Below are 27,277 nucleotides of genomic sequence, written 5' to 3'. Positions count from 1 at the left end.
TGGGGGTGAAAGCACCTCCTGTCTTGTAGGTACTTTACAAGACTAAAAAGGTTCTGACACGATTTGGGCGTTGCAGTAGTGGGGTGTGGAGCCAGCACTGCCCATCTGTGGCCGTTGATCCCCAGCAGTCAGCAGGCTCGCTACAAGGGACAGGATCCCATGGAGGATCCCTTGTGGAGGTTCTCCTAGTTTTCTTTGTAGGTAGGGGAAATGTGGAAAGAGGATGACTGGAGTCCCGGCAGAGGTCTTTTGTGTGTGCTTGTAATTGAGGGGACCGTCCTTAAAATCTGGCTCTGTCAGCCTTATTTACAATGAAGGTGGACTCCCTTCAGCTGCTGGAGTCAGGTGCAGCACTTGGGAGTCGCATGTTGGGGAGCAAATGGTGCAGTGGATGAATCGCCATCATTTGCTACGTCTCGGGTATTAAGAACATGCCAAAGCTTTATCTGAAAGGAGGAAAGCAAGGCAAGTCAGTACCATGCTTGTTTGCCTATGAGACAGGTATGATGTGATTCTGTCAAAGCTATAGTACTGCAGCAGGAAGGGATCTGCTACTAGGTGATGGTTTTGTACCCTGCAAAGCTGTTAGTTGTTGACACGGGACCCTTCCGGAGGGTTGTGAACAGTTCTTATGAAACAAATTATTGGCTGGATCTTTTTAGAAAGCAGAGCTACTTCATGATGACTCTGGGATATTTCCTCTTTCCTTTGGAAAAGCTATTGCCTTAGTTTTCTTTTTTGTTTTAATTTTGTTTTCCAGAAAACTGATATACCATGTAATATATGGTTGTAGACAGATTTTATTAGCCTGAGATTCAGCAGGTGTGTCAACATAACTAAATTTTACCTGATTCTGTATTCATTTTTAAAGTCAATATACTGAATTTAGTACACAATTTAGTTTGCATGTGTGCATTTGTTGTAAGGCTGTGATATCTATGTTGGAAATTTCTTTCCAGGATTGTGAGGTGGGCTTGGGTGTTCTCACCAGGGAATTCTTAGAATCATAGAATCATAGAATCATTGAGGTCGGAAAAGACCTCTAAGATCATCGAGTCCAACCGTCAACCCAACACCACCATGCCCACTAAACCATGTCCCTAAGTGCCTCATCTACTCGTCTTTTAAATACCTCCAGGGATGGGGACTCAACCACTTCCCTGGGCAGCCTCTTCCAATGTTGAACCACTCTTTCAGTAAAGACATTTTTCCTCACATCCAATCTAAACCTCCCCTGGCGCAACTTGAGGCCATTTCCTCTCATCCTATCTCTAGTTACTTGGGAGAAGAGACCAACACCCCCCTCACTACAACCTCCTTTCAGGTAATTGTAGAGAGCGATGAGGTCTCCCCTCAGCCTCCTTTTCTCCAGGCTAAACAGTCCCAGTTCCCTCAGCCGCTCCTCATAAGACTTGTTCTCCAGACCCCTCACCAGCTTTGTTGCCCTTCTCTGGACACGCTCTAACACCTCAACGTCCTTCTTGTAGTGAGGGGCCCAAAACTGAACACAGTATTCGAGGTGTGGCCTCACCAGTGCCGAGTACAGGGGCACGATCACTTCCCTACTCCTGCTGGCCACACTATTTCTGATACAGGCCAGGATGCCATTGGCCTTCTTGGCCGCCTGGGCACACTGCCGGCTCATGTTCAGCTGGCTGTCGACCAGCACCCCCAGGTCCTTTTCCGACAGGCAGCTTTCCAGCCACTCTTCCCCAAGCCTGTAGCGCTGCATGGGGTTGTTGTGGCCGAAGTGCAGGACCCGGCACTTGTCCTTGTTGAACCTCATACAGCTGGCCTGGGCCCATTGATCCAGCCTGTCCAGGTCCCCCTGCAGAGCTTCCCACCCTCGAGCAGATCAACACTCCCGCCCAACTTGGTGTCGTCTGCAAACTTGCTGAGGGTGCACTCGATCCCCTCATCCAGATCATTGATAAAGATACTGAACAAGACCGGCCCCAGTACTGAGCCCTGGGGAACACCGCTCGTGACCGGCAGCCAACTGGATTTGACTCCATTCACCACAACTCTCTGGGCCCGGCCGTCCAGCCAGTTTTTGACCCAGCGCAGAGTCCACCTGTCTAAGCCGTGAGCCGCCAGCTTCTCTAGGAGAATGCTGTGGGAGACAGTGTCAAAGGCCTTGCTGAAGTCCAGGCAGACCACATCCACAGCCTTTCCTTCCTCCACTAGGCGGGTCACCTGGTCATAGAAGGAGATCAGGTTAATCAAGCAGGACCTGCCTCTCATGAACCCGTGCTGGCTGGGCCTGAACCCTTCAGAATTACAGGAAAACTTGGGTTGGAAGGGACCCCTGGAGGCCACCTAGTCCAGCCTTTTGCTCCAAGCAAGATTAACTTTAAAGTTAAAGCAGGTTTCCCGGAAACTTGTCCATCTGAGTTTTGTGTATCTCCAAGGGTAGAGATCACTCAGCCTTGCTGGGCAGCCTGTTCCAGTGCTTGGCTCTTCTCATGGTGAATTTTTTCCTTGCATTCAGCTGGAATTTCCCATGCTGCAGCGTCTGACTGTTGCCTCTCATCCCTTTGCTGTGCAAAGTTTCAGTAAAGACATTCACTCCTTTCTAATAAGTGTTAGCGTCCTTTAAAAACTAAAATAAATGCTCCAAACTTCTATAGAGCACCTCAGTGGTCTTATTGAAACTTGGTGCTTACTGGGACCTAAGGCCATGTTTTTAAAAGTAAATCCCCATCTTAACACCACTGATGTGACTTTGTTTTGTTCGTTTGGCTTTTTGTTTGTTTATTTTAACCTGCCTTCAGTCTCAAAGGAGCGGACTATCCAGTGAGGTCAAATGAGACTTCAGATGAGAATACCCAGCACCAGGGAGGTTCAAGGTCAAAGTTTATTCTTTAGCCTCTTCACTGCACATGATGTATGAGAGATTCTGCCTCTCGTCATTACTGTGTTACCCTGAAATGAAGGAAGCCTTATATGTTTGTTTCCTCAGATGCTTTTATAGATGCTGTTTCTCAGGCACTTCTCTAAGTATCAAATATTCAGATTTTTTTTTTCATTTACATGGCTTTTCTCTTCAAAATGCAGCCCTACTGCATTTATGTTTTGTGCAGAAGACCCAAAGTCTTTGAAAATGGAAGAGCAGTTGCTCTTTAAAAAAGAGCAGGTGCTTTTTAAAGACCCTGGCTTTTATAAACCTTTGTTCCACAGAGCCTGTGGAATTGGAGCAAACAAAGTTCAGCTTCATTGTACTTAGTCTCATTTTCTGTTTTTATGCTCAGTTAGGTGAGAGAAATTTTCTTTTATAACTATGAAGGTCATCTAATTCAGAGTAAGTGGTGTATCTATTCACTTCTCAGTTTGAACATGACAGGGTTTTGTTGACTTTAAGTTCTAAGCAAGGGTTTTGTGTTTCACTTGAGATGATTTATGGACCATGGCTTCTCTTAACAAACAGCAAGTTGTAACTTTTTTAATATGCATCTACTTTGCAATTGGCACACACAAAATAGGGACTTTTTTTGTTCCAGGAAGCTTAAGTAATTTCCCTGTATGCCCAAAAGGGCAGATTTTTAAGAGAAAGGTGTCAATATTTGGACTTAAAGTCTAGCAAAACAACCTCTCAAAATAGGGGTAACATTCAGTTAGACTGTTGCACTTACAGAAACAGAATCTAATGTTTTTTTTGCAGATGAGATACTGAAATAAATCCAAGAAATTATATCTTCATTGATTTGTTTTGCACAGTCAGTTCCATCAAAAATAACTGCTTGCTTACAGGGCCAAAGCTTTATTTAGCAGAACTTCATTACTCATTACAGCCATGTGCCAAATTATCAGATTGGATAATGAATGGATGCTTCATCTGAGGCCTAAAAGAGGTAAAAATGGGGGTCTATAAAGCAAAGGAGGGAAGGCTCCTGCCAAACCTCTAGCATGCTGCCTGCAAGACGCTGGATGTGAGCAGCAGACCTGACTGTGTTGCATTAAAGGACTCTTTAGCTGCCCATGAGAGATACTGAACCATGTCCTGCCTCTGTATTACCTGAAGCAGTTAATACTTTAGAGAGACATGGGATGGATTTAATCTTTTTAATGGTATTGGGTAGCAAGCCACAGTGCTTCAAGAGCTGCTTCGTTAACAACTTTGTCATCTGTGTGGTAAGGTGGGGCAGCCGGTTTGGTTATGAACTCAGCAACCTCTTCTTTATAAGTCATCTGCAGTCAGAGTCCCAAGAACTGGGAAGTTTACAAACAGCTGCAAGTAAATGCATCTTAGCTGAAACCTAGTACTCAGCTCCATATAAGCCACTTAGTGAACAGCTAGCTCTTCCTTCTCTCTCACACCCATGAAGTGCTTCACATCCCCTTTCAAAACATTACTTTATAGATGTACAGTTCTATGGAAAAGTGTGCTTGTGTCAGAGTACCATAGAATATATCGTTCATTAGAAATTATTCTAGCCATCCTCCATATCGTTGAAATGATAACATTCAAGAAAGACTTTTTATCAGGGCCTGTGCCAGGACACGTAGCACTGGTTTTAAAGTGAAAGAGGGTAGGTTTAGATTGGACATAAGAATAATTTTTTTTACCATGAGGGTGGTGAGACACTGGAACAGGTTGCCCAGAGAAGCTGCGGATGCCCCATCCCTGTAAGTGTTCAAGGCCAGATTGGACAGAGCTTTGAGCAACCTGATCTAGTGAAAGATGTCCCTGGCCATGGCAGGGGGGTTGGACTAGATGATCTTTGAAGGTCCCTTCCAACCCAAACCATTCTGTGACAATTGTTAGCGCTGCAGCCTAATGCTGTGATTAACATCAAGTCCTGTTTCCAGTGTTTCAAGCAGTGTGCTGTGCAGGCTTGTACTGCAGCCGTGTGTATTGGTAATCCTCCTTGAGTAAAGGAAGTATAATTTTTTCTCTAGAATAGATGTGTACAATAACCAATTAGATTTTACCACTTTGCTTTTTTATAAAAGTGATTTTAATTTTCAGATCAAGAGTAAAATCATGCATCGTTTAAAATCTTATCTTGCTTCCAAGATACCACACAAAAATAGCATTCCGTTTAGTAGAATTGCCAAGTACTCATGCAGCTGGTCCTGTGTGTGCGCTGACTTTTCAGTTAAAGCTTTGGGGCATGCTTTGAGATACGTATTTTTCTGCAGAGGGAGGGTTGAAAGCAGAATAATCTTTGGCTTGGTTGCCTAAAAAGATGTCCACTTCAGCATATGTGTTTAAGCTGTGTGATTGCATCATAAGTTTTTAAGTCACGCTGAAGATGAGTCCTATAATTTGCATGCGGTTCTTCTATTCAGCGTTGATCTTTCCATTTTCCATATTTGTAAGACTTCCCCTTCTTTGCAAGGCTTTAGTACTTAGAAAGTGAAATTCTCATAATAAGATTTAATGCTCTGAGAAAATTATTAAATGCAGTTGGCAAAATCTAACATTTCTGTTATTCCGTGGAGGCTTGCTTGCTAAAGTACTAAGTGAGACACATCTGGGTCACTCGCCTTCTTATCACTTGAGTGCTGGCTAGGGGAACATTCTCTGGTGCTCAGGCTGTACCTAATATTTCTCCATTTAAAAAAAAAATCTTTGCTTTTTGTACAATCTGCTGCTTGTAGGTGACTAAGTACATCTAATACTTTAGAAATATTTTTATACTATACACTCAGCATGATTTGCAGTATTAAGGAGTTAATGATGGTGCAGTTTTGGCAATATTTTTTAACCCTATTTTGTGTGCGTGGTTCCTAGCAGTCTGAAACCATCCTGCAAGAACAGGAAAGGGTTTACGAGCAAGCAAATAAAATTTCTTTGGCTTTCTTCAGGCCATCCTGGAAAGAGGATGAGAGGAATATTATTGTTGCAATAGTAAAGGCATGCCATACGCACCAGGTGAATTTTTGCTTTTAGATGGTAAGTCCATGTGATGGTGTTGCTGCTCTTTAAGTCCTCTTTGCGGCTGACAAAAAGTTATGCTATAATAGGGCTATGTGGCATGATTCACAGTTCCCCTTCCTTCTCCGTTTGGGAAGGGAGTAATTATCGTGACTTGAAATAGCACAAAGGGCATCTCTTTCTCACCAAAACAGATTAGGTGCGCTTAAACACTGTGTGGAGCAAAAGTATGGCAAAACAGATTAGATGCTCTAACTGATAGCACTTTCAGCTTTTTTGCAACAACTGCAACGTCTTTCCCCTCCACCCCCCACCCCCCACCCTTTTTTTTTTGCACAGCTCCTAATATGATTTGTCTTGGTTTAGATTTTCTTCAAGTATGAAAAAATATTAGGTCTTGTGTTGACCCCTAGATTGCCTTCCTAATTATTACAGTTTTCTTCTAGTTACAGATCAGCTAGTATTTGATTACTTTTGTAAGCCATATCCAAACTTAATGCTGATCCCTGAGAAGCTGTGGGACTACAGAGTATGTGTGTCAAGAAGGTGTGACTGATGAAGCAGAAGAGGAGGAAGATGTAGTTTTTAGTACTCATAGTATCCCATGAGTACATCTACTATACAGGGAAGCAAGGGGATTATATTTCCTCTGACGTTTGTGCTTTGAGGTGCTATTATTTAGGCAAACTAAGACTGAGAACTTTATTGCCTTTTGTAAAAATGGAGGTGGAAGAAGGAAGAGAACAAAGACAAATACATCCTTTGATACGCATAATAAGCGGACAAATCCAAAAATTTTAGAGAAGAGTTTGAAAGAAACAAAAATCTTGGTTAACTGTTAAAGTATGCTTTTGAGCAGGTATTTCATAATTTGAGTCAAGAAAATGGGGACTGTTAACACTTCTTGTCATCTTGTACCAGCCCAGCAGTACTGCATTTGCGGTACAACTCAAAAGTGTTTTTTAAAAGAAGGATCAGTGATTAATCTCCCTACATGAAACCAAACCATCATCCCTGTAGTTTTGTAGATAGTCCTGTGCCAAAGCTCTGAGCCTGTGATCTCAAAGAAGAAACAGATGGACTTTTTTTTTTTTTCTTTAACTGTGATTACAGGAAGCAGGAATTACTTTGGTAAAGCAGGTGGTTTAGGAGGCATCTGTATGATACAAATTTTTTTTGTTTTTCTGTTACTTCACACATGACAAGTTCCCATCCCTTCTATTTAAATACTGGAATTACAGCATTTTGGGATTAATTTATGTCTCTTCTAAGTAGTTGTGGTGTTCTTCAGTTATGATTAAACAAGCAGATTTATCAAGTTTCATTTCAATAGAATCATTTAAATATTACCAAAACTTACGGATTATGAAAAGTGCTGCAGAAATATCATGGACTCCGTGAAAGATCTGAATGGTCAGGGCTTCTGATGCATGAGTCATTAAAAACACCACTCAAAGACTAAGTGCCTCTGCCCGCTGTGCATGGGCTTATAATAGGGGGAACATCACTCCTAAGGTTTTAGATTTTCTTTGGCAGTACCGCTTCCAAGTCTTGACTCAACTAGATCCTTACTTGACATTGAAAATGTATGGGATTCCAGCCTAGCCTATTGTAGCAATGGGCTGCATAGACATGCTATTCTATGCGTATTGTGGCAATAGGCTATGCAGTCCTAGAAAATGAACTGAGCTAGTAATGCTGCAGAAGAGGAACTTATATAAAGCATGATTCACTGAAAAGAAAAAGTATCTCAACCTGAGCATCTCTTATGCACCAGGGCTCTTAAAAAGAAACTGTCTTTTCTGACTAGGAGAGGAAGTGGGAGATACAGGCTGTTAAGCTTTTACAAGTAAAATTCTTACATACCTGAATCATTTAAAATATTTTTTGGACACCCAGTGCCATACAAAGCTGTTTGAAGCGCTAGGTTGCTTTATTTCTATTGGTACTAGCAATTGGGATGCTGGTGGAGGTGAAGAATTTGTATTTCCTGCTTGCTTGGGATATTTTAGCTCACCAGAAACAAACAAGTTGCAAGAGCACTGTTTTACCCAGGTGATAATTTCCTTCCTAACTACGCTTTAGCAGAGAGCTGCCTTTTGCATGAAAATTCCAGAGGCTTAAGCACTCGCTTTTCCTGGCCCCTTGTTTGGATTGCAGTGTAGTCAAATAAAATAGAAATGAACTCTTCCTGAAGATATTTCGACCTGGTGAGGTTTTAATACTTAGTTTATGAACACTTGCATCAACTCCTGTCATCAGCCCAGTGTGACTACAGATAGCACATGGACCCGAGGAGCTGTGTGCCTGAGCACACCTAGCAGCAGAGCTTGCAGGCATCGTCACTATTTAGCGGCGATTTTTCAAATTCAATTTTAAAGCTGGAGAGCTCTCTTGACATCTTGACTAGCTCATTAGTTTCATGTGGCTTAGCGCAGAAGAGGGCTATCTTCACCAGCTCTGCTGCTCTGGCCCTTCCTCCTTTGGGGGCTGCACAAAAGAGCTGACTGTTAATGATGGTGGTCGGGGGGTGAAGATGAAGAGGGAAGAATGAGGAAATGAAAGGTTTGCCTTGGGGCTGAGAGAGAGGAAGGGACTGCGCTGAAAGTAATTTTCTTGCATTTATAATTACCAGATGGGAGGGTGCTTTAATGGAGAGATTTTTCAAATTAAGACCCCCTTCATAAAAGGCATTCAATTCTTTGAGTGGGTAGGCTGTTCCAGAGGAGAAGCAAAACAAAACTCATTGAGAAAAAGACATTATTTCTTCAACTTAAGGCATGAATTTCATAGAGAAGCCATAGACATGTTTTTCAGGAAAATCTTGCTGACTCAGCTAGAAAGAGGAGGAGGAAAAATGATTTGTAGCTTGCTTCATGGTGTGCTACTGGGTTCTGTGCTGAAAAGGCGTAATTGTGTCTGTATGCATACAAACAGGTTGGCTTTCAAGCTGATGTAAAATAATGGCCATAAAATTTCATGCAGAACTACTACTCAAAGGCTGGTGTAATTCCAGCTGGCTCGATGGGAATTGGATTAAACCCATTACAAGAGGCTCATGAGTTGTGTCCGGAGACTTCTTTCCGCGTAATGTAGGTACGATCTGTTCAGACTCCCCTCCAGCGTTGTCTTCTGTGAAAATGGTTTTGCTTTGACATGTCAGGAGAACTCTGTCTGATGACGAGTTTCGGTTTGATCAGAAAAAGAGGAGCCTTTTACCAATAAGTGAAAATCTTGACTTGAGTGACACTGATCGTTTTCTCAGATCCGAGTTTCTTCAGGGCTTACTGGCACCAGGTAATTCAAGCACGTTATCTTTGTGCCCTCGTGCTTAAATCTGTCATCCTGCTTCATTTGAAATGCAGTCAGGTGCCTTTGATGGGATGGGGTCAGGCCCCTCTGAGCCATCTTCCTCCATCATAGAGACAGGACTATCAAAGCATGATTTAAAATTGAATTAGAAGATTATATATCCGCAAGTCTGTGGTTCACATTTTTAAAGAGAAAGGCTTTTTTTAATGAGAACGACGTACTTAACTGATTCCTTTATGTTAGCAAGATGACACTTCTGTCCTCTCCTACACTCATAATTTAAACACTGGATAATGTGTTTTTTAAAGAACCTCCAGTTGCTGGCTTAGAAAAATATCTGTGTTCAGTTTTTAAAAATAATGATTAAAAAAAAGCAGTCATAACTTTACAGAACCTTATTTTACTGTTTATTAGCACCCACAATACCAGATGCATTATAAATCCCAGGGGCTTTATTTTAAGCAGACTACTGTGGAAAACTCTTTAAATGAGCTCTTCAGGAAAGACTGGATATTCTAGCATGTTTTGGTGTGAGCACCTCCTTTCAGCCATGAATTTTAGATACAGTAAAACAGACAAACTCTTAGGTCTCTGCTTTGAAAATACTATGTAAAGCAGTCAAGGTAGAACAGGGAAAATCATGGGCTGTGTAAATCTTAATCCATATAAGTGGAAGTGGAGTTCGAGCCTATAAAAATTCCTTAGAAAACAGTGAACAGATTTTCAGTAATTCTGTATTTTAACGTGCACTTAATTAGCTTTAGTAAAGTGGAAATTGTCCCTAAAGACTGTAGCAGGTGGCAGGTTCTCTATTTAAAGAATATTTCCAAGAAATTATTTTCCCCAAAGTCCATGAGTGCAAGAAGTGTGTGCCCTCGCAGTCTGTTCGGCATGTGTGCCTTTCGTTACTTTATCCTGTTAAGGAAATAGCATATTCAAGTAATGATGGACAAACTTAAAGTGAAATCAGATTCAGTCCCAGACAAACTGCGATGAACTCTCATTTCTAGAGGGATGCTAAATATAAAGGAAATGATGCAGAGCAGTGAGTTTTTACAATTGCATCTTCTCTGAGAGGAGACAGGGTATTGGAGAGGGATTTCTGGCTAAATCTGTGAGCACTGATACTGGGTTCAGGTGTATCCTGTCAAGCTGCTGGATGCAAACGGTCCAGCAGTTCCAACAGTTGCATTTTTCTCACATTGTTTTGTACTGCTACTTGTTATCTCAGTTGTTTCAAATTATTGAAAATCAGCTCTGATCTTAACACATATTCTGCTTCCTGAAGAGTGTCATGAAACCAGATCAGCAAGATGAGAAGGGGGCTGTGCCTTGGCAGAGGAGAGCACAGCAGGAAGGGCTTCTGGAGGTTTTCCGCCTGTGAACAGGCACAGTGTGCCACTCCTGTGGTTGCAATCACACTGGCTCTTAAATCTGAGTTTAAAACCAGGGGGAGGAAAATACTGTCTTTTCAGTGAAACAGTATTTGACCGCAAGGTTGTGGGCTGCCCGTGCTGATTGCAAAAGCTGCTGTTCCTATCAGAGAGAACACTGGGGCAATCAAATCTAGACTTGCATCTTTACCTGGCACAAGTCAGGACCGCAATGGGATTGATCACACGGATACATGAGGAAAGAGTGATCATTATGTATCTGGGAAACATAAAGTAAAGAGTTTCCCTCACTTACGAACATCTTGCCTGCTTGAATGGTGTGTGTCACGTATTTACTTACGTATGCAAAACACACCTATTTTATTACATGCTTATGCTGCAATGATGAAAATTATTTCTGCCTGTGGCTGTAGGCAGGATGGCATATTACAAAGTAATTGCATTCTTTTCCCATCTCCCACCAAAAAATTAGGCGCTCATCCTGTAATAGGTTATATTCAGGTAAATGGGTCTGCCTGCAGGCATTGGTTTGCAGAATCAGGGATGTTCACTTTAGTTTCTTAAACACTCTGCAGGAGGGCTCCTTATATTAAAAAGGACTAACAGCAAAAATAAAATCTAAAATCCTTTTTCCCTTGGGTGGGGTCCCCTCTTCTGGAAATGACCTGGCCATCTGAGATTGGACTTTCGAAAGATCTGTGTTCAGTTTTCTCTTAAAAACATTAAGATGATGACATAACTGAAGGTCTGGGTGAAATATGACTTAACAGTTAAATGCATCCGCTTACGGATTTGACAGCGTGGTATGCAGAGGTCTTCTGATCAAGCAGCAGTTCAGCGGATGCAGAAAAATAGCTCTGATCAGTGTGTGACCTTGAAAGTGGTCACGGGTCTTCCTCTGCCAGACTGACCGAAAGAGAACAGAGATGTTCTGTTTCCTAGTATAAGTTGATGCTTATCTGGAATAAGTAACTGAAAGTGGGGTTTTTTGCTGTTCTCAGATAATTGCAGTTCTCAGAATTTTACACACATGAGACTCGCTTATAAAAGTGAGCGGCTCTGCCCTCAAGATCTAGCATTTGAAAGATCTCTGAAAGATTTCTGTATCAGAAATCGTGTGGCCAGCAGGAGCAGGGAAGTGATCGTGCCCCTGTACTCGGCACTGGTGAGGCTGCACCTCGAATACTGAGTTCAGTTTTGGGCCCCTCACTACAAGAAGGACGTCGAGGTGCTGGAGCGTGTCCAGAGAAGGGCAACGAGGCTGGTGAGGGGTCTGGAGAACAAGTCTTCTGAGGAGCGGCTGAGGGAACTGGGGTTGTTTAGCCTGGAGAAAAGGAGGCTAAGGGGAGACCTCATTGCTCTCTACAACTACCTGACAGGAGGTTGTAGCGAGGTGGGTGTCGGTCTCTTCTCCCAAGTAACAAGTGATAGGACGAGAGGAAATGGCCTCAAGTTGCGCCAGGGGAGGTTTAGATTGGATGTAAGGAAAAATTTCTTTACTGAAAGAGTGGTTAAACATTGGAACAGGCTGCCCAGGGAAGTGGTGGAGTCCCCATCCCTGGAGGTATTTAAAAGACGAGTAGATGAGGCGCTTAGGGACATGGTTTAGTGGGCATGGTAGTGTTGGGTTGACGGTTGGACTCGATGATCTTAGAGGTCTTTTCCAACCTCAATGATTCTATGATTCTATCTCAGTAATAGCAAGTCCCTTCCTTGAGGGCCAGAGCTCTACTTCTGTTTGATCAGCTTGTACTTCAAGGCAGATGACTTGACTTATCCTTACATCACTCTTAGGTTTTTACTTACTTTTCCTGTGCGTGTTCACAGTTCTGTGTGTCAGATTTGAGTCTATCTTAATGGCATTTCGTTGGTGTACATTAAACCCAAAACTTCTTTATACAGTGCCAGATTAAAAGAAATGTTCAAAACCAATTAATGAAAATGCTAGGTTATCCCTTCGCTGCTTTTCAATGAGGCTAAAAATGTAGAATAAATAATTTTTAGAAATTGCGAAAGAGTAAAACTTCTTGTTTCCTTGTTAAAAAAAAAAATAATCATTTTAATGAATGAGGCGACTGTCATGCAGTTTTTATCATGGTCAGCAAAACTTAGGTTTCTGCCTGACCTCTGGAAATACATGGGAAACACCTCCGCTCAAACACTGTGGCAGAAAACAAAGACTCAGAAAAGCAGTATGTTTGTCATTAAGCTAAAGTAGAAGAGCTGAGAGAAAAGATTAAGCAATGCTTTTCACGGTTGAGGTACGAATGTGTGTGCTCAATGTGAGGATGTCCTTTCAAGCCTGTTCTACCTACCTTATTGAAAGCTGCTGCCTTGGGGTATTTGAACACTATACAACAGGCTAGAGGGATCATAAGTTTCTCTTTTTTGTGTGCATTGAGAAGTTTTTAATAAAAATTGAATTTGGTATGTAAAAAACCCACTGTTTAACACCATTCCTGAGGAATATTAGCTCTACAGTGTTTGGTTCAGTGACATCCTGTATTGTTTCCAAGTGTCAGCGAATCCACATTATTTTACTCTTTTATCAATATGTTGTTCAAAGAAAAGTTTGCCCTTGGCAGACACTTGAAAGACTCCAAACATTTTCATGTATTTTTCAAAACTTGGATAGTTTTCTGGGTGTTTGTGTTCTAGGGATGATTTTTTTTTTTTATGTCTGCTGTGAAATTTTACATAAAATGACTTTGCAATGCAAATTTTTTTTTTTTTCCTCCACAGATGAAATCATGCATCAGGATATCATTCCCCTCTATGCTGCAGATATTCAGGACCAGTTAAAGAAACAATTTGCTTACTTGTCAGGTAAGACTATGGTGTTCCTTCTGCAGACATTGCTCAGGTGTATGGTTGGGCCTGTTGTGTTTTCATAGTTTTTGAGGTCTCGTATAGGAGAAATTCACATTTTATGAGCAACTCAAAATACAGACTACCAAGACTTGTTATTCAAGGTTTTATGAAAATAAGATTTTTATTTTTATTTTTTTTTAAATATAATAGGAATTTTATATTATAGTTCATTTTCCAGTACCCAGGATAATGGGTTGGAATTGAGGGTAGGATAAAAGAATAAACAGGGGAAAATAAATAAGGAAGTGCTGATCAGCCCAGTACAGGAACATGTAGCCTCCTGTAGTCAGTGCTAAGGGAGCTGTGGGTACTTACCCTGAGCTTCCCAGTGCTTGGAGCTGAGACAGGGCTCAAACACTGACCTAGAGCTCTCTGAGCTAACTGAGCCCTTGCTGAGAGTTGGAGAGTGCAGTGTGGATGCACTGGTGATTGCTGTGGTCTTGCAGTCCTCGGCCCACAGGCTACGCTGCTGCTGGCTCTGCTGTCAGGTTCGATACTGAAGCCCAGGGTGACACCTTGGACTTGACCAAAGTAGTGTCCGAGCGAGCACCACAGTACCATGTTCCCCCACAGCCTCAGCGCGAGGGCTCAGGCATGTGTAGCACCAAGTTCTGGTCGGGGTGCTACCTTTTGCAAAGGAACATGCTTTTAGGTGTAAAGCCATCTCTAAAAGCAGCACAGCCATGTTCACACAGCGCAGAGCGTCTTTGATGCCCCTGGATAACCTGTGCCAGGTAGGTGATGGGGTGTTTATGTGCCGTGCAGGTGCCAGTCAGTTGCTGGGCTTGGTCCATCTCGATGCTGGAACGGTGGCTGGCTGCTAATGGGTAAAGGGAGATAGTGCCTTTGCTCACTGATAAGGCTGTGTGGCAGGTGTGTGATAAGCTTCTGAGTTTGTTTTCCTGCCCTCTTGCCTGTAAAGCTCTTGCAGGTGTGCAGCAGCGAACTTGCTGGAGTTACTGCCCTGCCCTCCCTCCAGTACATAGAGAGGGAGACCGTCAGTGGCTTTGCAGAGCTGCCCTGCCTCCTTCAGCATAAAGGAGATTTACCTCTCTAGGCTGAAGCTGGGGCTTTATGACTGTTCCCTCTTCCTTGGAATCCCTCCCTGCATCAGATCGAGACACGGGGGAACGAAGCAATGTACTGCTTTGCTTGGCAAGAGCTCGTTGAATCTTGTTGTACTCATAATTAACCATTAATTATGATTTATTCCTGCCACACAAGCTAAACCAAGTGTGGGTCTGTGGTAGTTACTGTGTTTTCTATAGGGTGGTGGTAGCACTTGGAAATAAGATTATTTTGTTTATGAAGTTGGCTGTTCAGGCTCCATTTGAGATGATGGTGTTTAAGCTACAGTTCTTTTCTGGCACTTTATTTTTTTGACTTTCCAAGCTCTTCGTTCTTATCCAGGGGCAGAAAATGGCTCATAAAAGTGTTATGCAAGAATCAGCCTATCTAGGAAACTGTAAGTAGGGTTTATATTTTGCCCCTCTGAAGCGAGGGGGAAAACTGGTGACTACAGTAGATGAATAAAATCTCATTGAGTCCAACTGGAGATTGTTCACGTCTTAAGATTGTTGAGTTCGCACAGCCACAAGCATCTTCAGCACTCATTACATCCACTGTGCAGTGGAGCTTAGTAAGAGCAGCCATTCCCCATTCTATTTTCTTCTATGTATTCACCCTCATGTCTATTAGGAGTCTGTTTTGTTTGCCTGAAATAGTAGGACAGCTGCATTACTGTGGACTGTGACTATAGTCTCTGTTGTATTTTATTATTCTTGGGCAATTTGACTGTTAGGCATTTTCATTTCACTTTGGACTTCAGTTCTTTTATCCTAATATGCTCCTGCAGGACACTGATGGTTAATTTTCTGTGCTGTACCAACTAGTGGTATTACAGGTTCTGTGAACAAAGGAACAGAGCTAATATTTTCATACTTGATTTATGTACAATTTGTTTGTTCTTGCAGTTGTGCTTATGAGTGGCTTTGCTGGAATGACACTTAAGACATTTACAGTGTGTGTGTGAAGGGGACTTTTTTGCTTATTACTAAGTTGCCTTGGAAATAGAATCTTAGGACATGGCATAAAACTCAAAAATGAAAGTCCGTAGATTACAAATGCTTCTGGTAGGTAGCATCTTTGCAGGTATGGTGAATTGCGTAATGTCTTAGATGCATTTCAGGTTTTAGTTTTTGGCTTTTTAACAGCAATGTGACATATACTTGAGAATTGCTTTAGTTTCTCTAATAGGATGTATCTAGGTCTCGTGGGACGCTTGCTTGAATAGTGAATGAAACCTAGTCTGCTTCTGTGGCTAAAGGCTGTACCCGTTCCCGAGCTACTTTCTGTGTTTTGGTCTAAATCGGGGTCACTTCTTTCTCTTGGTCTCTTTTCCTCTGCAGGTGCAAAGTAATTTGTGTCCCTCGTTCTGCTAGATTGTAATGGAAATGCTATAGGGACATCCAAATTAGGCTTGTAATGAAAGAAAATAAAGCAAAAGCTTACATTAATGCTTCAGATTTTCAGTAGATACAGCAAAGTGCAGTGAGGTCAAGGTGCTAGCTACTCCCACAGAAGCCGAAGGCTTTAGCTCTTGCTCAGCAGTGAGTAGGCAGTCATGTGTTCAGCTTAAATCTAACAGAGGGGCAAGCTGTGGATGAGGTTTTTAATCAATCATTCACATAACAAGTTTATAAACCCTGAAGTTAATATTTTACCTCAGGTCCCGCTGTTTACTTTATCCCTTGGAGTTTTTTCTTTCTGTGGAACAAGGTCCTTATCTTTGCAAGAATTGTCGTTACTCTTTGTTGTTGCTAGGCTGTATTAAACGTCCTCTATGTGGTTCACTTTTTTCTTCCTTTAGTTAGTATTCATGCAACCACTTTTTCTTTTGCATTGCAAAGGGTCTTCCACTTTTTTTATCCTCACGAAGGACCTTGGAAGGTCCGTTTAAAAGTCTCTGGAAAATGTATTCCTTACAGTCTTTCATTTGCATTTTATATTGTCTTTCATAAGTATTTTCTTTTCTCTTTCCTTGATTGGAAAGCTGCTGTGTGACTTTCATACCCAACTTTGCAACTATCTCCCATTGCTGTATGCAGGTATGTTAAAATAAATGTAGATGAACAAGAGCGTACAGACAGGTGTGTATGTTTGTATGCATCTTAAATCGTACAAGCTATGTGATGTGCAAATGAGACTCTTGGCCGCCACAGGTACTGAACCAATAATCTCAGCTCACTTTCCTTTGAATGCCTCTTTATGCGTTGAACAACTTCAAACAAACTATTTCCATTACAGGACATATAAATACAAGTTTATGCTACTTGCATTTTTGCCTATCAATTAATAGTTGTTTTTCTTGCAGTTGAAAAAGTTAGCATTGGTACTAGCTTTCCAAATGCTTATATCTTTGGCCCTTTAACTTATCATTGTAAATAATAAGCTGCTTCTCACTCTCTGTAACTATTTCCTTGGCTGTGCTCTTGCTCTCCTCTGTGGACGTGACCTGAAAATACCTCACTGGTTAAACTGTTCCCTTTGAAGTATCCACGGGTGCTGAGTCTGTTTGTAAAATTGTGTTTGGGAACTTCTGAGTGGATCCTGTACCACATACATTGCATCGGTTATTTTAAAATATCAACTTGATTTTTGTTGCCAATATAACATGTTCAAAGTATATGTTGTGTATTGACAGTGGAAGAGGTATTACTTAGCAGTTTCTGTCTTGCATAGGTGTAGGCTTTAACTGCTGTTCTATATTCACTGAGCTAAACCTTGTCTCTACTGTCTGTAGAGATTAAAAAAAAAAAAAGCAGTAAAGAGAAAGGAAAAAAAATGAATCCTTGGCTAAGAGGTCTCCAGTTCAAATACATTCAGGTACAAACTTTGTTACTGCAATCTGATTTCTAAGCCAGTATACTTGCTGCTGATCAGCCTGGGCAAAATGCAGCTTGTGAAGTTATACAAGTAAAACTTCTTTCTCATTTCAAGGAAAGGATATTTTACTAAACCCCTTGATTCTGTTTTTCTTTGCGAAGGATATGCAATGAAGCTTTTATCCACTACCTCACTGAATTCTGTGCGTAATTTCAAATACTCTCAGTACTCCAGTTAAGTATATTATGCAAATGGAAAGGAGAAATTCTTTATCAGAAACATACAAACATAATAGCTGAACCACCACAACAGTAAAGCAAAATCTATAGTAAGCCTTTCTCTCATTCACACGAAGACCTCACTTCTGACATGACTGCAAACAAGATTACTTTTACTTAAGCTAGGTCTTTTGAACCAGAGTTGTAGATCCAAGCCGTTTAGCAATGGTGATGCTCTTGAATCTTGTGTGTGCATGTTGATCAACATAGAGATCATATTTTTTTTTCTTGTAGTCTGAATACTATTTCATTTGCATTATAGATTCAGGCTAGAAGACCTACCTCTTTGCTCTGTCATCATCTAATTATATCCATCTACCTTGCTTCCTTTTTGTGGAGTTGGGCAGAGTGCTTTTGAGAATACCTTTTCTTACGCAAACAGGAGCAGAATAACTAGGGAAACATTACAAAATAATCTCTTGCTCTTCTTTCCTGGAAGTCTGAGCCAATCCCCCTTGCTGCTCCCAAATTTTGCTGGCCTCTACCAAAAGAACTAGCATGTCTTTCACAGGGTTGTGGGGAATTATCCTTTTCTCTATGTGTGTATGCATGCGCACGTGTGTGTGTTTTTTAGCAGCTGTACAATGCATGTTTTTTTGTAATTTTCCCTGTTAGTGACACTTTAAATTGAAAAGAGTATTAATTATTTCTCATTTGAGATTATTTTTAGATAACAAGTCACTAATATGCCTCTTGATTAGAATGTGCATAAAATAGTGTTGCAGTTTCCTTGGCTTGGCACTTCTCTATCACCCTAGCTGCTTAATAAAAAGAAGAAAATAAACCCAGAAGAGATTGCAGCTGTGGTGGGAGAAGTTAGATGTAGCAGAATATAAAGAATAAATGGTAAATTACCTAGACTTAAGTTAAACTTTACCAGTCCCATCTCACAGTAGCACAGCTAGTTTTCCAAGGATCGTTTCCAAGAATCACTCCCTTCATACACAAGGCCACGATGCTCTGGGTCCACATAATTTGAATGGTTGGCACTATTGTTTAAGTAATTGTATACAAAAGTTAGGAACACAAAGTGCTATTTCCTAGGCACAATTAAGTCATTTTACTACCTAACCTGTGGAGCTAATGCAATTCAACGTGGCTTTAAAATGTGTATTTCCCCAAAACACAGGGCTGTCACTGATTTAAAAACTGGCCAAAGACCAAAGCATGTAGATCTATTTAGAAGACAGCTCCACCTAACTGGAGGTTTACTAGAATTGTAGAGATTTATCCACTGCAAAACTTCCATTTTACAGAGGTGATTTATGTTTTCTTTGATACTAAATCTGTTAAAGAAGTTTCAGTTGAATAGGTTGCCAAAGTCAGTTATAAATGATTTCATAACAAAGTTTTGCTGTAATGAAGGCTCATGGAAGTAGGGTGGGAGCAGATCTACTTAAAGTGGTATTGTGTTTTTATTTTTTTTTAATTGCTGACATACACTTCAGTGCTCTTTACTTTTATGGTGTTTCCATTTTTAGCCTGAAAAATAATAATCCTCTCATTTGAAGAATGTTGTTACAGCTGCATGTTATGAGACAAGTCTCATGTAATTTTTGGGAATCATTTCAGGTAAAATATGTGTGGACTGATTGCACATGCTTAAGAACTGATGTGTTCTCTTCTGCTCTTTGCAATTTAAACAAAACCAAAAGCTGGCACTCAAGTTGCATTTGTTTCGGTATTATTTCTTTTTGAGATATTAGTGTTTTTCAGCATTTTCATAGAATCATGGAATCACAGAATCCTAGAATGGTTTGGGTTGGAAGGGACCTTTAAAGATCATCTAGTCCAACCACCCTACCATGTGTAGGGACATCTTTCATTAGATCAGGTGGCTCAAAGCCCCATCCAACATTTCCTTTGCATAGTCACAACAGTGTTTATATTATTAAATGAAAATAAGGGGTTTAATATCCTTTGAGAAATTTAGATTAAACTTAAAAAAAAAAAAAAAAAAACAAAAAAAAACCCCCTAAGATTAGACAAAGAAAATGCTCTCAAAGAGATACTTGGTTGTCTTATGAACACATAAAACCATTACATTCCAGTTGGATAAGTCAGTGCATCCCTGCTTAAGCCTAGAAATAGGAGTAGGCTTGTGTGTGCCATTGTGAACAGAACTTGGCCAGCAAATAAGTTTAGGCTGTTCCACAGCTGTGGCTGAAATTTCGGGACTGTAAACTAGAGGGGAAGGAGAGAGATGATTTTCCAACGGTTATGACTATGAGGTAACTAGACGTAGTCACTCTACCAACAGACCTGAATTTATTAAAATATTACTGTTAAATCACTATTCTTTTGGATGGTGATTAAAATTCCAGTTGCTCATTTTAAAAATGACTGTGTACAAACGGAATTATTTTCATGAGTTGTAGCACTCACAGAGTTCATCTAAGTTTTGTGTCCTTTTCTTGTAATTGGGTGTATATACTTCTGAAATGCTGGAAGGTTATTATGTGAATTGGTTTTAATAAGATGTGTTAAATTTTTGCCTTAAGCCCATGTTTCAAGAAGGATGAGAGAAGTAAAATTGTTCATTTTGTCACACGTCACATGCTTTCCCTCTCACTAAAAACAAAACAACAACAACAAAAAAACCTCAACCTAGCTTCCCAAACTCCCATTTCCCTTTTATCTCCTCCCCCTAGATTCTGTGGCTTGATTTCGTTCTGGGAGAAGGAAAAAACCCCACATTTTACACAGCTAATTTTGGAATAAACTGCGTAATGCTGCTTCTGCGGAGGTGAAGCAAGAAAAAGTGATTCTGAATAAAGGGGAAAAAAAGAATCACTCCTTGCTGCATCAGGTTCATTATGAAATAAAGGGTACTTTAAAAACTGAACCCACCTACTGCTTTTACTATTATTTAATACAAACACAACTTAAATCTAAGATTTTTACTTTGTTAGATTTCCCATACCTGCTTTGTAGCTTGCTGTGAGAAGCACTCATTTGTAAGTAGCAACTACTTCGCTGGAGTGGCCTGTCTCCCATTGATGGCCATATATTTAAAATTGCAATATAGAAAGTGACTTCTATAGGTCAGCGATGTTAAAGCTGAAATTTTACAGAATTTATTATGTATAACACTTAAGGTCACTCAGCTTTAAACTATTCTCAGCAGCGAGGTCCTGATAAGGAAAAGCAGTTGAGCAGCATTTGAAGGTATATGTGTGCTTAAGTGTCCCAGCAGGAAAATACTGGAGAAAAAGATAATCAGTGAACAACGATCTTCTAACAGCGTGTGGCAGGACAGAGTCATCTCCACCCAAGATAACCATGGATGACTGTACTAGAAACTGAAAATTAATAGGCAGTGTCAATGCAGCATGGCTTTATTTGCCCTTGACAATCAGTGGTGGTCTGGGAACTTCCTGAAAGTCATAGTCCGGGCTTCTGCTTTTAGGATGTGTCCTGCAAGCCTATTGTTCTTCTTTTGTTTCGTATGTCCTATTTATAGAAATTAAGTAGAACAAAGCAAGTAACCAATGGGGATACAGCAAATAATGTATAATTGTACCTAAAAATAGATATTCTAGAGAGAGCAGAACACCTCGTGAGCAACAGAAATAATCATTATCATGCTTGAAATGTTTTTAATGAGAGAGGAAAATGCTTTGGTCCCGAGAGCCTGGGTAGAACAAAAAATAATAGAATCAAAATTGGTCTTAACTTACATAAGTGTTGTGAACATTTGTATAGCTAAAATTAACTCCCTTGACTTAACGTTTCTGCGTTTGATGTGTCGTAAAGGTTGTGTTTGCAAACTTGTGATATTTGCATAATAGTTGCATTTTGTTGTTGTTTAAATGCATCCAGAGCACATTATTTTCTGGTGTAGTTTGATTTCAAGAGCCTACACAGTGGTAGCACCATATTGCCTGTAAGCTGGTAGATTGAAGTCAGATTCACCACAAATTAACATAAGGATACTATTTGAGCTCTTCTAATTACATGCAGTTTTGGAGGGAAATGATAGTTTCTTTTATCAAATGAATCTGAGCTCAAATATTTTCTTCTTTTTCTGGTGAGGTTAGATGTAAAGGCACTTGAAGTGGGTAATAGCACACTATAATTTTCACAAATCACTGTTGCTGTCATGATCAGACAGTGTTGTTAATACAGTTTACAGCTGATTTCCGCACAATTGTCAGATTTCAGGGCTGGAAAAAATATCCTTCTTATTTTGCCACAGTCATTTTTGGCTGTTTTTCTTCTCTTTTTGAACTGTCAAGCAAAGATAACTTTCCAGCAATGTGTCTCTGCCACCCCCCAACTGTTAACTTCATGCAGTTGCTAGGGCTTAACAAGTCCTTTGTCCAGCTTGTCTTTATGAAAATATCCTTGCTTAAGACATGAAACATTAACATTGCCTTTAAAAAAAAATTACATTTTTTGTTGTGGTTTAACCCCAGCTGGCAACTAAGCACCACGCAGCCGCTCGCTCACTCCCCCCCGGTGGGATGGGGGAGAGAATCGGAAGGGTAAAAGTGAGAAAACTTGGGGGTTGAGATAAAGACAATTTAATAGGTAAAGCAAAAGCCGCGCACACAAGCAAAGCGAAACAAGGAATTCATTCACTGCTTCCTATGGACAGGCAGGTGCTCAGCCATCTCCAGGAAAGCAGGGCTCCGTCACGCCTAACGGTTACTTGGGAAGACAAATGCCATCACTCCGAATGTCCCTCCGTTCCTTCTTTTCCCCCCAGCTTTATATGCTGAGCATGACGTCATCTGGTGTGGGATATCCCTTGGGTCAGTTGGGGTCAGCTGTCCCGGCTGTGCCCCCTCCCAACTCCTTGTGCACCCCCAGCCTCCTTGCTGGTGGGGTGGGGTGAGGAGCAGAACAGGCCTTGACTCTGTGTAAGCACTGCTCAGCAGTAACGAAAACATCCCTGTGTTATCAACACTGTTTCCAGCACAAATCCAAAACATAGCCTCATACTAGCTGCTATGAAGAAAATTAACTCTATCCCAGACAAAACCAGCACAGTGCTGTATATAAAAATGTGTGTGAAGCACGTTAAAAAGTGTTGCATTTCTGAATTCTACCCAGTGGTGCAAATGCCAGAAAAGATACAGATGGTATCTAGCTCATCAGCAGCCATACTGCAGCGTAGGTGTTCAGCTCTGCTTTACCTTTTGTAGGTAATCTGAGAAGTTGAACAGGAAGTTTCATATGAAACACATTCCCCCATTTGTTTTAATGTCCTGCCACTTCTTTTAGACTGTGCTGGAAGCAGAGCAGCTAGCTGAAGCCAGGGCGGGGGGCAGGGGGGGTTGTAGGAATGAGTTCAAACTGGTAAGAAGGTTGAATTCAGTTCAAGATGGAGATTCGCCTACTTAATTCTGAATTAACTTTTTTTTTTCCCTAAATCAGTTCATTTCTTTCTCCAAATTGGTTATATTTACATACAGTTGACATTTATCAAAAGAAAGATGCACTGCCATCTGGTGTCAAAACTGTGTTCACATGAGCAAAGACATTTGTACAGAAAAAATCTAATGTGGTGTAACAAGTTCCTTCCCATAAAACTTCCTAAGCTCTGAAAAAGAGACTAGACTGTTCAGAATAAACAGTGTCCACAATAATAAGCCCTGCACCAAAAAAAAACCCTCAGTAGTTTCATTACTGGGAAACTGCAGGTAAAGGGACTTGCATGTAAACGTGCCTGCTGCTTGTTTCTTTTGTAGGTGGAAGAGGGGGAGATGGATGCCCTGTTATCACCTTTCCAGACTATCCAGCTTTCAGCGAGATCCCTGAGAAGGAGTTCCAGAATGTCCTCACCTACCTGACAAGCATCCCAAGGTGAGCACCTGCCTAGGAGAAAATACCCTTTTATCTGCTAAGTGATTTTTCACATTCGGTCACTTACGTGATGGTGTAAAGGTCAGGTTTGGTATTTAATTAAAGAAAAGGAAAATCCAGCTCATAGTGCAGTGTCAATAAGTATTGATTAGTGACAGCTGCCTAATGTAGTTGTTAAATTAATTATATAGTGCTCTTTACATTTCATCAGAAAATTACTTCCAGGTATGTATGGATGCAGATACTGCGATGGACGTTGTCCTCTTGTTTCTTATCTTTGCTGTATCTTAGAGTGCAGTGTTCTGTGTTTTAGTTGAAAACATGAATAATTTTGGCAGAATATGCTAATTCCTGGATGCTACTCAAGATGTTACTCAGTGTGAGGGAATACTCCATAGTTATATACAGAGATTTGTCCTAACCACTTGTGCTCTGTTTCCCTGGCTCAGCTGAATGTAGTGTCTTTGCAGCATTTCCAAAACTTTGACTGAGGGTGCTAAGCAGGCCCAGCAATTAATCCTGGTTCTCTTAGACAGCACAGTAGTGCTATCAATGGGCTGCTCGATAAAAATTGTGGTTTTGTTGAAGATCTGTTAGGGAATGAAATAGTGGGGTTCAAGATCCTGATGGAGGTGAGGAAGGCAAGTAGCAGAGTAGGGTACAGACCCTAGGCTTAAAGAGCCTTTGGCTTTGGGCTTATTCAGGGAACTGGTAGGTGGGATTCAATGGAAGGCAACTCTGAAGACTAAATCTGCTGAGGAAAGCTGGCAAGTTTTTAAGGACACTATCCTCCAAGCACAAGGATGGTACATCCTGGAAAATGAAAAGACACAACAGGAGACTGACCTGGCTGAACAGGGAGCTTGTGACTGAGCCTCAGTACAAAGACCGCATACAGGAAGTGAATGCTGGGACAGGAATATAGAAACATTGCCCAAACATGTAGGGATGATTTCAGGAAAGCCAAAGCTCACCTGGACCTGAGGGACTAGGAGCAAGGGACATCAAGGGCCCCCCAGTAAAACTTCTGTTGCTTTAGCAGTACAGGAATAAACAAGGAAAACGTAGACCTGTGCTGAATGCGCTGGGTAAATCAGTAGCAGCCAACACAGATGAGGCTGAGTCACTTGAATTCTTTGCTTCAGTCTTCTCTGACAGTGTCTCCCAGGCCTATGAGCTTAGAGTCAGGGTTCAAGGAGGAGAATGACTGGCAGCGGGTGAAGATCAAGTCAAGGATCTCTTGAGAAATCTTGACCCAAATCTAGTCTTTGGGATAAGATGAACTACATCGAGAGTGGTGAGGAGGCTGGCCAATGTCATAGCGAGGCTGCTTTCCATCATCTTTGAAAGGTTTCTGAGATCAGAGATGGATTGTGATGACTGGAGAAAGATAAATATTGCATTTGTCTTCAGAAAGGGCAAGAATAATGATCCAGAGTGCTACAGGCTGGTCAACCTCACTTTGGTCTGTGAGAAAACTATGGAGTGAGTTCTCTTAAAACACACTTATGGGCACAAGAAAGAAAGAAAGAGGTGATGAGGAGTAGCCAGTGTGGATTGAAAAACAATAAATTGTACTTGACCAATGTATTTCTGTGATAAAATCACTGGATGTATGAATGAGGGGAAGCTCTGCATGTCTTTTGCCTCACCTTGAGCAAGACTTTTAACAGAGTCTTCCCCAGCACCTTTGTATCCAGTCTGAGTTGTTACGTCTTGACAGATGGGCTGCTGGGTGGGTGAGAAACTGCTTGGATCATCAAGCTCAAAGAGTGGTGGTTAATGGCTCATGCTCTACCTGGAGACAGAGTTCCTCAGGGAACCATATGTATCTGTGTTGCCTGACATCCTTGGCAAGGATCTGGAGGAGGAGATGGAATGCGCTCTCATCAAGTTTGTGGCTGAGAAACTAGTCAACTGGTCAATGTACTTGAGGGAAGGACTGCCATTCAGAGGAACCTGGACGGGCAAGAGGAATGGGCTGACAGGAATCTCATGAAATTTGACGATGACAAACGTCAAGTCATGCAATTGGGATGGACTAACCCTTTTCGAGAGTGTGGGCTGGGAACTAACTGGCTGTGGGGCTGCTCTTCTGAAAAGGACCTGGGGGCCCAGGTGGGCAGCATGCTAAACATAAGCCAGCAGGATGCCCTGGCAGCAGTGAAGGCTGGCGACCCTGAGGCTGCACCAGCAGGAGCATGGCCTGGAGCAGGTGACAGCGGCGGTCCCCTGGCTGGCTCTCTCCAGACCCCACCTGCAGTGCGGGCCCAGTGCTAAGCTACCATAGGGTGAGGGCTCAAAAACTGGAGAGAGTCCAGCAGGGCCTCCATAATGGTCAGTGCTGGAGCCGGTGTGCAAAGAGAGGCTACAGGAGTGGGGCTTGCTCAGTTGGGGGAGGGAAAGCTGTGGGGGCCCAACAGCCACCATTCCCACCGATGGGGGGGCACTGGGGAAGTGGCAACGGGCTCCTCACAGAGGTAGGTGGTGGGGAGAAAGAGGCCCGGTGTGGCAATGGGAACAGAGAGGTTCTGACCTGGATATAAGGAAAAAAAATTGTCGTTGGGAGGATAATGAAGCATTGAGAAAGGCTGCCAAGAGAGGCTATGGAGTCTCTGTCCCTGGAGGTTTTCAAGACCTGGCCATAGAAAGCTCTGAACAACCCGGTCTGAATTTGGAGTTGACCATGCTTTGAGCAGGAGGTTGGACTAGACACCTCCTGAGATCCCTTCAAACCTGAATGTTTGTATGAATCGAGATCTCCTTCATGTCTTTCTCAAATTGGGCTATATGGCTCTCCCAGACTAAAAACTCTCAGAAACACAGGTTGTGTAACACTGATTAAATGCTGGTCTCAAGCTGTATTTTGCATTCTTTTCACTGATAGCATTCAGTGCAACTCAGCATGGACCATGCTCAGTTCACGTTTGGAATGAATCATGGCAGATTTCCTTCATGCATGTGTGTGCTTTTTTTTACTGTACATGTATGAAGAGAAACAGTGTTCTTCTTGTAAAGGGTTTTGCTGTTAATTATTTCGTAGGACCTACTCCCTGTGAGGGAATACTGGTTATACGCAGCACAATACTGTGAGGTGCCCTCCTGGTTGTACTTGTTAACCCCTAGTTTATCAGAGAGAGGAGCCGTGAAGCTGACAGTCAGCTTAATTTTCTTTGTTTATCACTGTGTTGGTTATTTGTGTGGTGCTAAGCCTCCCTTGATAGTATCTTTCTTGAATACTGTTATTACAAATACTTATGTACTAAATTCACATCTGCTCTTCCTTTTGAAAGTCCTTGGTGGTGTGCTTCATGGTGGCCCATTGAACTTCTGCACAGTGGGGTTTATATGAGAAATTCTGATCAGAACAAACAGCATCTGGTGCAACGGGGGGGGACTGAGCGCATCCCAGAGCATCAGTTTGGCAGGGCAAGTTTTTACTAATTAAGAGTCTGGGAGTAGATTTTCTGGAGGTTTTTCTGTTCACTTCCCCTACCCTCCAACAATTATTCTATACAAATTGAGCCAGAAGTGGCCATTCCTTAAGTCTGTCTGTTCTTGTAGGATTTTCTTGTTTCTTTAATTTCTAATTCTTTAGAAAGAGATCACTGTTCTGTGTAAATGAAGGAGATAGCCCAGCTGGCTAGATGTGAAGAGTAAAGTATTAACTATTGTGAATATAACAATATTTTAGGTATCACAGTGATAACTTTTCAATTTCAAACTTGTAAAAATCACGCCACTGTCAAGATACTGATAAAACTGAGACCTTTTTGTGCCTGAGAATTGCTATAATCTCAAAGGGCTGAAGACATCCCTGACATCTTTGCTAGCGGTGTTATGAG

The 27,277-nt window shown here is 41.6% G+C and overlaps 1 protein-coding gene across 16 annotated transcripts in view; it reads left to right on the top strand.

The window, feature by feature from the left end:
- The window catches only part of MCF2L (MCF.2 cell line derived transforming sequence like), a 177,442-nt gene that overhangs the window by 92,272 nt on the left and 57,893 nt on the right, over positions 1-27,277 (top strand). For 15 of the 16 annotated variants that reach the window (XM_076360712.1, XM_076360690.1, XM_076360677.1 and 12 more), the window contains 2 exons: positions 13,330-13,413; positions 23,318-23,432. In XM_076360712.1, the coding sequence (XP_076216827.1) occupies positions 13,330-13,413; positions 23,318-23,432 (199 nt within the window). Of the gene's footprint in view, positions 1-13,329; positions 13,414-23,317; positions 23,433-27,277 lie in introns of those variants that run through there. The other variant, XM_076360759.1, reaches the window with a different exon arrangement.

This window comes from Aptenodytes patagonicus, chromosome 1 (assembly GCF_965638725.1).
Source record: "Aptenodytes patagonicus chromosome 1, bAptPat1.pri.cur, whole genome shotgun sequence".
Lineage (NCBI taxonomy): Eukaryota > Metazoa > Chordata > Aves > Sphenisciformes > Spheniscidae > Aptenodytes > Aptenodytes patagonicus.
The sequence above is the reverse complement of the archived record's forward strand: the minus strand, read 5'-3'. Positions and strand labels throughout refer to the sequence as shown.